The 17464-nt window shown below is 34.7% G+C and overlaps 1 protein-coding gene across 1 annotated transcript in view; it reads right to left on the bottom strand.

Moving 5' to 3' along the window:
• arhgap10 (Rho GTPase activating protein 10) overlaps positions 1–17464 on the bottom strand; it is a 121889-nt gene that overhangs the window by 7358 nt on the left and 97067 nt on the right. Inside the window, exons 19-21 of the mRNA XM_067441357.1 lie at positions 15607–15745; positions 10957–11116; positions 1468–1572 (exon numbers count right to left, since the gene is read on the bottom strand). Coding sequence (XP_067297458.1) covers positions 1468–1572; positions 10957–11116; positions 15607–15745 — 404 coding nt within the window. The remainder of the gene's footprint in view (positions 1–1467; positions 1573–10956; positions 11117–15606; positions 15746–17464) is intronic.

Consider the following 17464-nt stretch of genomic DNA (forward strand, 5'->3'; position numbering starts at 1 on the left):
TACTGGGATTCTCACGCACAACCATTTCTGGGGTTTACAAAGAATGGTGTGAAAAGGGAAAAAACATCCAGTATGCAGCAGTCCTGTGGGCGAAAATGCCTTGTTGAGGCTAGAGGTGAGAGGAGAATGGGCCGACTGATTCAAGCTGATAGAAGAGCAACTTTGACTGAAATAACCACTCGTTACAACCGAGGTATGCAGCAAAGCATTTGTGAAGCCACAACACACACAACCTGGGGGCGGATGGGCTACAACAGCTGTCCCCACAAAGAGATCCCACAAATCTCCATCAACTGCAAGATGCTATCCTATCAATATGACATTTCTAAAGAATGCTTTCAGCACCTTGTTGAATCGATGCCACATAGAATTAAGGCAGTTTTGAAGGTGAAAGGGGGTCAAACACAGTATTACTACAGTGTTCCTAATAATCCTTTAGGTGAGTGTGTATATGTCTGTCATGTTCTGACTATAAACTCAAAAGAAATAAAGATTTGACATTTATCGTGAATCGTGATAATTAGCAATATCGACCGATATGAACAATTTTATTGCGATAATCTTTTTGGGCCATATCGCCCAGCCCTACAATGACAAAATGAATTAAGATTTTATTAAATGTTTTCTTTTAAAAGAACCAATGTGTGGTTACTGAAGATATAGCCACAATGCACTATAGACTCTCTTCACTGTCGTACCTAACATTCAACACTTGACAGTCTGCTGAATGTTTTATAGATTGCCTCCAAACAACGTGCCCTAAAGTTAATACACCAGGCAGACACCTAGAATCCAGAAAGTTACTGCAGGAGTTGTAATGAAAGCATGCTCTTTACAACTGCAACATAACAAAGACGTCATTCCTGAAGGTCAGTCATTTTTTCCCCAACAGCTTTTTAACAGATTAAAAGACTTTAAATTGAATGAGTCTCATCACCTGCCACTGGGCATCACTCATTTTATAGGATGGAAAGTTAATGAATCTTTGTGTCTGGATCAGAACTATAGATCATTGCAATGGCCCCTTCCTGGAATGTGTGAGACTGAGTGAAAGTATGTGTGTGTGTATGTACAGGTGTAGAGTCAGAAATAGAGCTGAGAAAGCAGAGAGAGAGAGAGAGAGAGAGAGAGAGAGAGAGCAGTTATGTCGGCATGTAGGAGGAAAGGAAAAGTTGGCGAGTGTGTGAGTCGGAGGCTAAACAATGACAGATGAAGACTTTGCAAGTGAGTGAATGCATGTGTGATTGAGTTAATAGCCTGAGGCTGAGAGCTTAAGTGAGACTTGGAGTGCGAGTGAAAGAATCAATGAGACAGTGAGAGAGTGTGTGCGATAAAGGTTGAGCCAAAACCGGCCAACCTGACACTTAAATCAACAGATTGAAACAAATTAATTACATTCTATGAGAACGGAGGTGTGGATGAGTGTATGATACATGTTCTTCGGTGACAAATGCGTTTACATCTTACCTTTCCTCTGGTTTATTCTTTTCCATTCCTACTGATCCAGGTTTCAATGGTGTAAGTGAGGCAGGGGAGGCATTATTCATCCATGAAGCTGTGGCAGTGCATATACTGTGAAGAAAAAAAAAATAGCCACAAAAAATTTATACTGTACCACCTTCCTAAAGTAAAAGACACCTTTTTGAGAAATACTGTCAGTAGGCAGAAAAATATATTGACCCAAATTTGGACTGACATAATTTCAATAAAATCCCTAAATTGCATACTTTTAAAGGGGGGCGTCTAATGCTATTTTATGCATTCTAACTTATTTAAACTGCTTTGGCAGAGCTGTCTTTTTTATTTTTACACCACAAAATCAACAATGTTACTAAAGAAGTGTGTTTAATCCTAACCCAGCCTTAAGGAAACAGTGGATGTGGTTTGTTTTTCTGGAGCAGCAACGGAGTTCTGCAAGTGTGTTTGTTTGTTCCCGGTCACGAGTCGAAAACGCAGGCAGTGAGTGAAACTGCATCAAATGTCTGTTTCAATGGCAATCGGTGCGTACTGCGTAAGTTCATATAATTAAAACAACATGAATGTATAGTGAATTTAAAGTTATCCAGGGATAATGCCATGGTATGTGTGTGTGTGTGTGTGTGTGCTTGTGACTCTTAAGCTCTGCTCACTGCACGCCTCCATAATTTTGGCTGTTTTCAGAAAGAATCAGTACAGCGTTAGACTGGGTAAACCCAGCCTGTTCTGCCGACGATTGATTTTGCCCGGCAACTCAGTCTGAAAACCTGTACATTCATTTCTGCTGCTTCTATTACTCTTTTGCAGGAACCAATCACAGACTGGCTTATCCACTTGGCACGCTATTGGCGGGTTTAACACGACGACGGATAGAGAAACGATGGGCCGTTGCCTGTTTATTATGCCTCTTGTGGTCTGACTGGTTGAAGGACTATCTAATTGCATAAAGAGTCATTCGAATAATGCTCATTTAACACGCACCTTGTGCAATAGAAAATATAGAGCAGACTCCCTAGCCTGGTCTTACCAGACTCTTGTACATTTCATTTGTACAGAGAGTCTGGCCACTCTTCAATGACAAGCGTTAACTTGCGTGAAGGTGGGTACTCTGTTGAAGTTTAAAACTATTGGATCTGCCCAGAGCCACTCTGGATCTGCCTTAACCAATCGCTAACGTTCAGTCTTGACGTACAGTACAGGCCAAAAGTTTGGACACATTACTATTTGTAATGTTTTTGAAAGAAGTTTTCTCTGCTCATCAAGCCTACATTTATTTGATCAAAAATACAGAAATAATAATAATAATAATAATAATAATAATAATAATAATAATAATAATAATAATATTGTGATATATTATTACAATTTAAAATATTTGGTTGTCAATTTATTATACTTTAAATGATCATTTATTTCTGTGGTGCAAAGCTGAATTTTCAGGATCGTTAGTCCAATCTTCAGTGTCACATGATCCTTCAGAAATCATTCTAATATGATGATTCATTATGAGTGTTGGAAACAGTTCTGCTGCCTAATATATTTGATGAATAAATCATTCAAAAGAACTGCATTTATTCAAAAAAATATAATAATATAAATTCAATTAATATAAATCTCCTTTACTATAACTTTTTTTTTTATCAATTTAACACATCCTTGCTGAATAAAATGACTGATTTATTTCAAAAAAAGAAAGAAAAAAAAATGACTGACCTCAAATCACTGACCAGTAGTGTATATTATTGTTACATAAGATTTCTATTTTTGAAACATTTGCTTCTTTTATTTATTTTTTTACTTTTTATTCATCAAATTATTATAAAAAGTATCACAGGTTAAGAAAAAATATTAAGCAGCAGAACTGTTTCCAACTTTGAAAATGAATCATCATATTAGAATGATTTCTGAAGGATCATGTGACAATGGAGACTTCCATTTGAAGAAAATTCCAATGGAGAAAATTCAGCTTTGCATCAAAGAAATAAATGATAATTTAAAATATAATAAATTGAAAACCAAATATTTTAAATTGCAATAATATATCACAATATTAAAAATGTTTCTGTATTTTTGATCAAATAAATGCAGGCTTGATGAGCAGAAGAAACTTTCAAAAACATTACAAATAGTAATGTGTCCAAACTTTTGTCCTGTACTGTATGCCATGCGCCCTTTGCCTTTATCTCGCATGGAAATCTGTAAAAATAAATGTGCACGCCACCTCAGTGATAAAACCTAAAACTCGTGCATTTGGACTGTGATTTATTCACGGTTGAGGGGAGAGTTTTGTGGTCGGGAACGCGCTGCTCACGTGGCCTATAACATGATTGTATGCTGTAAATAGAATTTCATATGCTTGGTATGATAATAAATGCTGCTATAAATAACGGATCAATTCATATGCTTACGTGCTTTTATTTTAATTTGTTTGAGTGGTGATGAAATATATTGCTCTTGTAAATACTTGCCAGCATTTTAAAGAAATACAATTCTAGAAATGCATCCAAATAACAGCAGTGCAACCGTACGGTGCTCTGCAGTGGTCAAAAAGGATTATAAACAGTGAATTTTGAAGTGATATAGATTCAGATTCGGGCAGCTAATACATCACGACAACTTGGTGTTTGTCAAAAGCAGTAGGTAATTCGGCCGGGGATTTTTACACGGGTGATGGGAGACGAACGGCAATAAAATATCTGACTAGCCCCTGTAAATTAAATGATGGCGATACCTTCGACCTCAGGAGAAACAATCACCGTCTGAATAGGGCTTCAGACAACTTTACCACTAACGGAGCGAGCTGGAAAATCAAACTTTTCCCGAATTCACCCTATTGGGGAGGAGGGCCACAACAGCATGGCCACCAACAAACCCCAGCAAAGATTGTTCTTGCTGAGGTTCTGACTTCTGGATATTCGGCAGCGGTGCCACAACCGAATGAATGGTTTAGTTTGCATCTTTCTCCGACGCCATAACTGAACTACAACTTAAACTAGCGCTCGACATCAAGGTCATCGTTCTCAGCCGCTCCCTCTGTTCGCTGATTGGACTGGTAAAAATTTGTTCGGAGAAAACCTAAGAATGCATCGCAGTCCTACCTAGACATAGTACTGAAGGAAAATGAAAATTGAGCGTAAGTACGTAGGAGGGCAGAGCCAGGCTACCGACTCCCCAGACCAATGATAGCCAGACAAGTACAGCATATCTGTCTTTTATAAATATGATAAAACTAAAGAATCCTCGGAGATATGAAGGCTGTAATACTACTCTATAGGTACTCAAGATTAACATGATAAGACTGGCACAAAATGTGTGCGTTATGTACCCTTTAAGCTTCTAAGCTACTTTTTGAACAACTAAAAGAGGAAAATCATCCACATCAAAACATATAAACACAACAGAGGCAAATAAAAAAGGGTTTTAAAACACACGCACATTCGGCTGCATATATCCCCCACACCAAACCCCTTCATCATTATTCTTAGAGAAGCTGTGTAGCTCAGACAGTCCCACAATCTCAGAGAGGGGGAGAGAAGTGAAGGTTATGGGGAAAACTGTCCAACGTCCCAAAGAAACTGAAGGATTTAGAAAATGCAAATGCTGCAAATGAGCACTTTAAATCAGCAATATCTGACAGCAGGATCAGGCACTGCACGAGATGCACTGCAAATGTCAACATGAAATATTGACTACACTCAAAATGAAATGCCATAGTAAGAATTTGCATCTATTTGTAAATCTGTAAATAAAAACAGAACATATTATATAGAACATATAATATATTGGATTTATTGATAATAATCTGGTAAATGTGGTTATTATATATTTAAAACAAGTTTGTTTTATTAATACCATTAGACAAATCTAATTTTTAAAACTGTGTATTCCAAATGAATGGACATTTTATATGCTACTTTATATACTGCATATATCTTAATTATAGGCCAAACTATTTTTTTGAGAATAATAACTTTTTTAATTGATTAATTAGTACACGTTAAATAAAGTAACATAAAATAAATCAATAAAATGAAACAGTACTAGGTAAAGAGCATAGCTTGCCGTATGTCATTGAAAACAACCTAGACATAAGCTGAACACAAACGGTCAGCACTGCCTTTCAAAAGTTTTTGATCTGTAAAATTTTTAGTTTTTAGAAAGAAATCTCTTATGCTCACCATTTATGTTATTAATACAAACAGGAAAAAAACTAATATTGTGAAATATTATTAAAATGTAAAACAACTGTTGTCTATATTTGAATATATTTTAAAATGTAATATTTCTGTGAAGCAAAGCTGGATTTTCAGCATCATTACTCTGGTCTTTATTGTCACATGATCCTTCAGAAATCATTCTTCTATGCTGATTTGCTACTCAAGAAACATTTATGTTAATTATTAGTAAAAAACTGTTGTGTAAACATTTTTTGTTTTGGGTTTTTATGAATAATAATAATAATAAAAAAAACACAATTTATGTTAAACAGATATTTTGTAATAAACATATTCAGATATCAGGAAGGAAACAAGTATGCTCTTTGCTAATTTACGTCTGGCAAACTACTCATGTAGACAAGGAAGTCACATTTTTGTATCCTTGCTCAGACTTTGTATGGAAGTCCAACATGATGATTTGATGCACAGACAAATTTGACTAGAATAATGTTGTTAGTGCATATAATATTTAGGTCTTGTGGCTAAAGTTTGGGGTTAAAATATATATTTTTTAAATGTCATTAAGTCTCTTGGGCACAAAGGCTTCATTTAATCAATAAAAATAATAATAATACAAAAACAGTAATATTGTTAAATATTAAACAGTTTTCTATGTTAATATATGTTAAAGTTATTTATTCCTGAAATGGCAACTATCTTTATGTTACATGATCCTTCAAAAACTATTCTAATTGATTTGGTGCTTATAACGGTCAATGTTTCAAACAGTTGTAATATTATAATATTTTTGTTGACATCTTTTGTAACATTTTAAATGTTTTTCATGTGAATTTTGATCAATGTAATGCAGTCTTGCTAAAAAGTATTTAAAAAAATCTTACTGATCCTCAAACTTTTGAACAACAGAATACTTCCAATTTTTCTTCCTATATATATATAATATATTATACATTATGCCATCAATGCTTACTTGGGTTTAACTTGAAACTCTAACATCTGGATAACAGTTAAAACAAAGCCATTCTGTTAATGTTATTTGGTTAATACTGGTTTTAAAACTCAAGAGAATGGAGATGAGAAACATGTGCTGAAGGTGAGGGGAGGGCAGTGAAGGACGCACAGAAGCAGTGGAAGCTGAGGGGCAAATGAGGAGAAGAATAGTCCAGCAGGAGAGACAGAGGAATAGAGAAAGAGAGAGAATATATATATGTACAGTAAGTATATAGAGAGAGATGCTGTGATTTATGACTCTGCAGTGGGTCTGTGAGTCCTCAGCTGCTGCACATCAGCATGAGACTCCAGCAGCTCTGCAGTGCAGCAAATCCACTCATTAACCTCACACCAGACACACACGCGCACACACAAACGCACACACGCGCACACACAAACGCACACACACACGCGCGCACACGCACACACAAGCCGCATGAGTCCCAGCTAACACAACGCGCACACTGCTCGATACATAACGCTCATGCTCACACATTTCAAATCAAGGTTATGCTCACACACAGCAGATGTCACCAGGGTAACAGGAGTCACTCCAGAAAAAAAGTGGGGTGGGGTTTGGTGGGAGCATTTACACACTCCTATGTGAATCATCAAATTTTAAAGAAAAGCTAAATGAAGTAGAGGGAAAAAAGATAAATAAAATCCAATATGGTTGCCCTGGCAACCAGCAGAACCACAGGGAAATGGGTTCAACCCAAAAATGCATTTACAATTACAAATAAGCCAAACCAAGAGAATCACACTCATTTTGGAGCTATTAAAAACATCATTTAGCATAGAATTACATCTTATGTCTTATTCTGATCCTCAGAAATAGTGTCTAGTGCCCTACTTGAAAGGGGCACAAACAAGAACTAAAGACAAAGCAAGTATGTATGTATGTATGTATGTATGTATGTATGTGTATGTATGTATGTGTATGTATATATATATATATATATATATATATATATATATATATATATATATATATATATATATATATATATATATATATATATATATATATATATATATAAAAACTTGCTTTGCCTTTAGTTCTTGTATGTGCCCCTTTCAAGTAGGGCACTAGACACTATTTCTGTCTTCACTATATATATATATATATATATATATATATATATATATATATATATATATATATATATATATATATATATATATATAATCTTATTTAAATATCATTCTATCAATATTTTAATACCTTTTCTATGTAAAGCACTCTAAATATGAATAATATATATATATATATATATATATATATATATATATATATATATATATATATATATATATATATATATATATATATATATATATATATATATATATATTCAAAGTGCTTTACATAGAAAAAGTATTCTATCTCACTTATATACATCTCACTTCGGTTCCCAACTCTCTCATCTAGACAGTACTAACCAAAAATAAATAAAATCATAACAAATAATAAAACAAGTTTTAATTAAAACAGTTATAAAAATAATGAAAAGATGATACATCAAAATCATTACTAAATGTAACTGGAATCCAGTGTAAAGACCTGAGGACTGGTGTGATATGGTCATATTTCCTGTTTTTTCTCAGAATCCTGGCAGCAGCGTTCTGTATGAGCTGCAGCTGTTTAATGGTCTTTTTAGGAAAACCGGTGAGAAGACCATTACAATAGTCCACCCTACTGGTGATGAAAGCATGAACGAGTTTCTCTAAGTCTTGTCTAAAAAACAAAGTGTCTAATTCTTGGATATTTTTTAGGTGATAGTATGCTGATTTAGTTATTGCTTTGACATGACTACTGAAACTCAGGTCTAACTCCAAAATCACACTAAGATTCCTGACTTTTTTTGTTTTTAGACCTCTAGCCTCAATGTGTGTGACTAAACAAGAACAAACACTGATTGACTGTGTTCAAAATTGAACCCGAACCGTTGCTAACTGTTGAAAAATCTGTAACATGTAGTACATCCAGCATAGGATATATAGAAGTAGAGAAAAAAAAAAAAAAAAAAAATCAATACAAATTATATGAATGCATGAGGGAAAAGATTAAGTGGTCACCATTTTAAAGTTTTTCACAATTGTTAATACAAATATGGCTAATTACAATTAAATAATTGTTTTGCAGTTTACAGTCCATAGTGTATAAACAAATTGATCCAGAGTGTATTTTTTTTGTATAATGGATAGAGTTTATCTAAATGATGCCAGCTGTGGATACGCTGGATTAAGGAAACATTCTGTGCTGCAACACATTATCTTTAACAAGGCAAGACTACAATGAATGTTTCATCAATTACACGGTGACCTGTCAACATACAAAGCTTCATCAAGTGCGATATAGCATGATACAGCATTAATCTTGACTAGATATATACTACAGCATCACTGTGATCTGTGCTCTTCTTCAAGGCCAGAGGCTGAGAGACTTACAGATAAACAGGTGACAACCTCTTGACATTTGGACAGGAGTAGCTCTGTAAGCGACAGCGCCTGCTAGAAGGGTAAACAAGGCGAACATCTCTCTGTGTCAATAGTGTTTACGGGGTAGGGCTGTGGCCACCTGTCCCTCGGACAAACAGCAGGCAGGATTTACAGGCGCACAGGGAGCCGCTTCCTCTGATGGCAGAGAGTGGGAAACGGCAGGGAGAGAAGCAGAGGGTTACATAAGACCAGCGCCGTCTGCGCACAGGACCGCAGGCCAAGAAGAGAGAGCAGCATGTGATCAAAGAGTAGCTCTAATGTATATGGGGAAAGGGGGAATGTGAGCACATGAACGGGTAATTAGGAGATAAAGGGGGTGCAGGAACGGATGGAGGTTGTGGTTTTTGGAAATGAGTGAGAACAAAATGTATCCAAATTTCGAGTGGTGTGGTAGAAACTGTGAACAGATGTTTTTTTTTTTTGTTTTTTTTTTTTTTGGTAGGTGACACTGCAGAAACTGGTGGGCACCTATTAGGATTCAACACATGAGTCCCAGACAAACACAGAGCATCTGAAGAGCTGTGAAAGAGCTGAGAAACCAGAGGCAAAACCTCTGGCAAATAACACTGGCACAGGATAAGACTCTCAGCCCAAGAACTAAATCAAGTTGACAAGCACAGGCTTGAGCTCAGAAACAACAAAATACCACCACAAAAACTCTGGAAGTGAATAAGGCAGAGCTGAAGGGATGGTCAAGTTATGTCTACAATGTATTTAGTTAGTTAGTAGTTTTTCCAAATGATTTTTAAATTCAAATAATTTCAAAAAGCAATAAATGTAATAAAAAAAGCTAATAATAAAGCTAATAATAGTAATAATAAAGCATAACAAAGCTGCTTTTTTTGAACAGTGTTATTTTAGTATTATTTTTATACTATTAAAGTTATTATTATTATTATTATTATTATTATTATTATTATTATTATTTTGAATTGGAATTAACTGACAATATGTTTATATTTTCAGTTTTCATTTTAATGTGAGTGTAATTTTAGTCATCTTATGTGCTTTTGCCATTACTTGTTTTCTTTTTTTCCCATAATATTACTATATAAAGTTTAATTTACTTTTATCTCATTTTTGGTTTATGTTTAGATTTAGTTTGTTTTTATTGATCTCCAGTTTATAATTTTAATCCTTCAATTTAAATTTATTTCAGTTAGTTGGGAAACATTTATAATTAATCATTTGATTCGTTTAAGTTTTTCCATCTAAAATATTTTATTTTATGTCAGGTTTATTTAAAGATATAAAGAAAATGAGGAATATTACAAAAATGTTTCAGTAGTAACAATTTAGTATTTTTATATTAGGTAACAATAATGGCCCTGCTTCTGATTTGCAGTAGACTGTTAAATAGCTTAGCACTAACATGCATGGAGATTACATTGACATGAATATTTAAGGTTTGCTTAAAGTTACACTATTATTTCAGTCATTAGACATTCTACTAACTATAAATAACTTTAGTTGCAACAACTAATGAACTTGTTACTACTGCATTAGGTTCGGGTTAGTAGAATAAGTTGGGATGTACTTGCAAAGTTACTTATAGTCAGTAGAATGTTTGTTGGGGAGACCACCAAAATAAAGCATTAAAAGATATCAAGCAGACATATTCTAATGACTGGCAGTCGAAATGTATATGTAAAGTTACTTATAGTTAGTAGAATGTCCAAAGTGGACTATAGAAATAAAGTGATACCTTACTTTGAAGACTTTACACTGCAAAAGCAGTGTATACATTCAACACATAAGCAATGCATATTATGACAAACGTTTTGGAGAGAGGCGAGTCTTTGCTACATACCCAGTGCTCCCTGGCATGGATGTGCTAATGGTTGCATGATGATTCTTGGATTTCTCGGGGGGAGTTCCAGAGGCGTTCGAGGACTGGGAGGAGGACGACTCATTACTGCCCACTGATGTCTCATCATTACCCAGCGCTGGACTCTCAGAGGACGGAGAGACTGTCAGAGCAAGAGCAAGCAGAACAAAATATGTAATAATATATAACATATATTTTGATAGAGAGAGAGAGAGAGAGAGAGAGAGAGAGAGAGAGAGAGAGAGAGAGAGAGAGAGAGAGAGAGAGAGAGAGAGAGAGAGAGAGAGAGAGAGAGAGAGAGAGAGAGAGAGAGAGAGAGAGAGAGAGAGAGAGAGAGAGAGAGAGAGAGAGAGAGAGAGAGATGTTTGTATATCAAGCCATTCTAAAAAATGTTGATGTCTAATTAAAATGACATACTAGTTTAACTTAAATATTTAAAAAGCTATGGGGACATTCTAAGAAATGCATTACATCAATGAGTAAAACATTCTTAACATTTTGTTTAAATTAACAAATATGTCATTTAACCCTTTCCTAGCCAAACACAGAAATTCTGTTATTGCTTAAAAAAGGCTTCCCTGACAAAAACAGAATTGTTCGGGTTTCCGTGTTTTCAATGTTTTACAGTAATGGCTACTATAATGCATCTTCTGAAAGAGTACTGAATCTCCTGATCAAAGCATATGTAATAATATGCACATGTAAAATAACATGATCACCAACATTAAAACTGCCTATCGTAACTGAATGAAATGTCAAGCTATAGGACTGTAAAGCTTTGGGGGTGTTGCAATATATATATATATATATATATATATATATATATATATATATATATATATATATATATATATATATATATATATATATATATATATATATATATATATATATATATATATATATATATATATATATATATATATATATATATATATAACAAGTTGAGTTATTCATACAACAAAATATTCTGGGGGCCGTGAAACTTGGCTGGCATTAAGAGCATCAAATACGTTTTTCAAGAAAAAAAAGAAAAAACCTGAGTGTAAGGACTCTAATTGCACCTTCTTTTAAAATAAATTGAGGTGATGTTTTGACTTGTTTGTCATCCTCTCATTCTTTATGCCATAGGATACATTAATTGATGCGTTTTATTTTTGAACCTGACAGGTTGTTATTGGTTTTAACACAAAGTCTCATGTAGCTAACCAATGTGTCATAGGAATTTAAGCAAAAACTGTGCAATTCAGTGTTGGAAGTAATAGAAACTGAAAACATTTTGTTCTAATAACAAAAAGGTCCCCAAAATCATAAAACAGCAAAAAGTCCTGTAAGTACCTGTTCTGTCCTGTATTTTACAAGGTTTATTTTATTTTATGTTTTAATTGAGGTATATTTGTAATGTTTTGTTTTTTTTTGCATAAAAAAAAAAAATCAATAAATTTAGTGGATTGTTCTACTTCGATGTCCCCTTCACAAGGGAAATGAGTAACATGGTTTGAAGGTTTTGCTGTTGAGTATAATATAGTTTGCACTGCTCTATCCTTCACACACAGCCTCTTTTCAAAATCACATTACATTGTGGCACCCCCAAATCTATTCTGAAACATGCCCCACACACTAATAAACTCCGGGATCAAGGAGGAAACCAGTGTCACGCAGTTCAGAAAGTCACACATAACTGCCTGTGTAACCATTTGCAAAGGTGTACCATTTTCAGTTTATTTCACTGACAATAGAGAGTTATTGTGGACAATTACAGTATAAGCATAAATGCAGCATCACAAGCTAGAGACATTTATAGGTGCCTTATATATACCGTTTTTTTTTTTTTGATGATGCTATAAATAAAATAGACATATCTTAAACTAAATATGTAACAATGTATAAGTCTTTTCTTCTATTACTCTATTATTATCTATTATTATAAGTCTACTATTTTTTGATCATTTTAATGCACCCTTGCTGAATAAAAGTATTATTCTCTTAAAAAACAACAAAAATAAAAAAAACTTTTGAACAGTAGCATGTGATTAATTTATTCACTAATATAAGGTCACCAACATAAATTGTAAGTATAGTGCCAGTAATAGAAGTATAATAGGTAGGGCATGTGGCATATTTTTTTTTTCCACCGGAACACTTTTCCCCGCTCAGCCTGAGTGAGTGGCTGAAGATTTAATAGGGGAAAACATGAGTAAAACAAACAAGTTTCAGTTTAAACTAAATGTTAGACTCAATATAGTGTTCCTTACAACTTACCAAAGATCCGGTGATCCATGGTTATTGACGTCACTGTTTCCTGACATTTATATTAGCTGGTTTTCAACACCAGTGAAAAACATGAATGAAATTTGCCTGTGAAAACTTTAATTACAATATATGTAGGTCTGAATCCGGGTATCCTCAGTTTTTCAGTCATATCGACTTGTGCAGCCTTACAACTTGTATAACTTGTATGCTTGGATATAAAGTTGGGGACAACTGAACTCAAGTCAAACTTAAGTTTCTTTAAAAAAAAAACTTAAAAAAAAAAAAAAATTGTCTGTGCCATTCCAAAAATGTTGATGTCTAAATAAAATTACATACTAATTTAACTTAAATATTTCAAAAAAGCTATGGGAACATTCTAAGAAATGCATTACATTAATGACTAAAACATTCTTAACATTTTGTTTAAATTAACAAATATTTTAAGAGTCATTTAACCCTTTCCCAGCCAAACACAGACACTTCCGTTATTGCTTAAAAAACGGTGCCTGAACTGATACTTATACACACACAAAAAAGAAACAAACAAAAAAAGAGCCACAAAACGATGGTGGATGACATTGAAGATGCTAAAAAAATATATATACAAAAAAGCCATGCTTTAAGGTTCAGCTGGCTAAATATTTTAGAATGCATTGCCTTGTTGTCTCCATGGCGACACGTCATGCTTCTCACATGACACACAGCAGCCGCAATAGTGCTGTATCACAGATGTATTTTTTTTTTCTTTTTTATTCAAAATATAACATGCTAACTATATCATGAACTATCTGGTATTCTGATTTTCAAATATGTGCACGGGCGCCACCATGTTAGTTTAGCCTCAGAGATTCAGATCTGTCGGATTTACATCATATGTCGGATTTACATCACGTAAATTCATCCTCATCTCATGAAATACATTAAAGTAAGTGACTGCTGAACTGGGAGAAGAATAGAGTAAACTATAGTTATTTATAAAATGTATATCTAATATTGATAAGACACATGAAAGGATTGTTATTGTTGCTTCTATAGACATTAGTGTGTTTTATGCTAATATTTATGTGCATTTAAATGTGTAGAACCTTAAACAAACATGATGTGGTTAAAAACACAGAATATTTTTGATACGTGACGTACACGGAGCGCACCTTTTTCTGGCTCATTACCAGCCAAAGAGCAGGAGGGTGTTTGAACATAAGTGGGCGGGACCGAAATGAGGAATTAAAATCTGTGTTTTGATTCAGTCTGGTGCATACCTGTTATATAGGTTTCAGTACCCAACCCTAGTTTATCTTGGTTGTGTACCTAGGGTTCGTTGTCCTGTTGGAAGATGAACCTCTAAGGTCCATAACGCTCTGGAGCAGGTTTAGGGCCATATTATGTAGAGATTAATGATGATGGTTTGGTCTTTTCATGAATTCATTATTAATACACACATTTATAGTTTTCCACCTTATGTGTTTATTTTGGCAGTGGCCACCTCCACTTTCTGAAGTAACGTCCCAAAAAACACAGGAAACTCTACTAAACAAATAACCAGTATATACTATCTGTGTGGAAAAGTGTGGTTAATCTGAACCTAAGAACTGCAACGTTTTCAAAACCCTACATTTTCTGGAAAGCCTTGTGACAATATGCTAATTTACTTGTGAAAAGAGCAAATACTAGTTTTAGTATACCTGCACAGCTCTAGTGTGGAAGAACAAGTAAAGACATAAAAAAAATCATAATTCTTTAGCTGAAAAGTGAAGCTGGAGATATGATCTGCTTTGTTCTGTACTAAAAATAAAAACATTTTGCTCAAAACCTAGTCTAATCCTGCATTGATCCCAGTCTGAAATCATTCCTGTTGGGTGGCATATAAAATCCAAATAGGAAACTGCGAGACACATTTCTAAGCAGTTGAGGGCCACTAAAGCATCAGTTATCCACCTAAATATGGACTGGCAAACTACATCCTGTAGCCCAGAGTGACAATGGGTAATCATCATGTTTCAGTAGAGCATCACATTTGATTGCTCAGTGTGCAGTAGTCTTTAAAAGTCATGAACCCTCAATGAGGCAAACGGTCAATTTTCAAATGGAAATAAACGGCAAACAAAATTGTCATTTTACCACCAGATATCCAACTGAACATTTACCTCTATGAATTGCCAAAAAGTCACTTTAATATTAAAGAAAAAGTAATATCTTATCAATTTACATATTATATATAATATGTCCATGCTCGGGTGGAATCTGCTGATCCCAACTTTCTGTTAATAAAGGCCCTATATTTTGTCATTATGTATTTTATAGCAAATGTATGTGACAACTCTAATTCCTTGTGCTGTTTCCTTGACCTCACTGTGCTTAAACACGATTAGTCTCTCATACCTGTTTGGATATCCAGCACCTGTGGGTTGTATACAGCCAGCGGGCGATTCTGGCGGCTGAGCCTCTTGGACTGTCTGGTTGGCGCAGAGAGAGGTGTAGTCACTAAGCATGGAGAGCTGCTCGGAGCATCCCCGAATATCTATAAGAACAAAAAGTTAGTGTGTGTGTAAAAACCAAAGTAAACTGTTTGTTTAGAGCAGACGCCTGCAGAGAAATAACAATGATTATGTATGCGAGTGTGAATGTGTGGTGGAAAAACACAAATAAAGATTCTGGATGTGCTCAAGACCAGTATCTTAAAGGAATAGACAATCCACACTCAAGTATTTCAAAAACCTGCATGGCTTTCTGCCTTGAACACAAAATGAGATAAAGTAGAATGGCAAAGCTACTTTTTCTAAATAGTGAATGGTGAATACGACAACAAGACTTTCAAGGAAACACATGTCATTTTACTCTGTTCCTCATATAAAAGTAATGATGCACTGAACAGATTTACTGAAATCCGAAGCTGCAAATAAAGTTTCAATAACTAAATTTGGACAGTTGAGTAATTGAAATTTATGCTGTTCAGGGTGTTGTGTTCTGAGGTGATAGTAAAGATAGTAAAGTAAAGATAGTAAAATTAAACTAAATTGTTTCGGTCAATGATTTCAACCTGTCAAAACCATTTCTGATAAAAAAAATTATCATTTGTTTAATATTACAACATTACAACAACATTAATATTGTCAGTTGCCAAAATGTTGGTGTCTTTTGTGAAATTTGAATCAGAAGACACGGAATACAGGGCACAACGTGTATGCATCCATTTTATGATGCTTTTATGGTCCTTTTTACACCTTAAAAGTCATGACACACCAAGCCAATAGTCATCCATCAGGCAATGTCATTGTCAGGCCATATTTGAGCATCTGTCGACCTAGTTTTTGTGCCATTGGCACTATTCAGACCCCTGCGAGCATGTTGACTCGTTGGCAATGCCTGCCGGTGAGCGAGATCATTCTGATTGGCTGTTAGGCTAAACCAGTCCCTGAGTATAAAAACTGAATTGATGAAAGCACAACGGGTGGCGCTGACCGAGAATTTTTTTTTCCTCGTATGCAGGTTTCCTCGGTTTTCCCATTTGGCTTTAACCTCGTCCGCTGAACAACATTCAACAGTATATTAAGATATATAAAGTTTGGTATTACAGAGAAATCATTATGGGGTGCGTGTAATAACTTGATGGTTACGATCTAAAGTAGAGCGATATTAAAAATTCTGAGTATCGGCCAATACCGATAAACCGATACCAATGCAGTTTTGTTTAAAACTTGTAAAAATGTAGAATTTCCACTTCCAGAACTTCAGTGTGTTGAATTGAAAATCACTCTATTGTGAGTTAAACACAATCAACTAAATACAGAAAACATTATAAAGAAAAACAGCAAATAAAACATAATATAGAAAGAACAATATACCGTATTTTCCGGACTATAAGTCGCACTTTTTTTCATAGTTTGGCTGGTCCTGCGACTTATAGTCAGGTGCGACTTAGCCTATATATCAAATTTAATTCATACTGACTGACAAGAATAAACATATAGCCGCGAGAATGCGCTCTATGCTGCTCCTGTAGCCTAATATTTACTTATACACAACAACTTAGAAAGACTGAACACAAACAAAATGCTCCCATAAAGAAAATCTTATTCTGCAAAATACAAACAGCATGTAGTAAAACATGCAGCGGAGAACGATTCTCACAGCGTTCGTCTCGCGCGGCAGAGCCTCTCCCGGCAGAGAGTTCAAGCCTCTGTGGACTCGTTCCTTCAGCTCTGGCCATCTTGCTTACAGTCCGCAAGTAGATTTCTTT

The sequence above is a fragment of the Pseudorasbora parva genome, chromosome 4 (assembly GCF_024679245.1).
Source record: "Pseudorasbora parva isolate DD20220531a chromosome 4, ASM2467924v1, whole genome shotgun sequence".
Taxonomy (NCBI): Eukaryota; Metazoa; Chordata; class Actinopteri; order Cypriniformes; family Gobionidae; genus Pseudorasbora; species Pseudorasbora parva.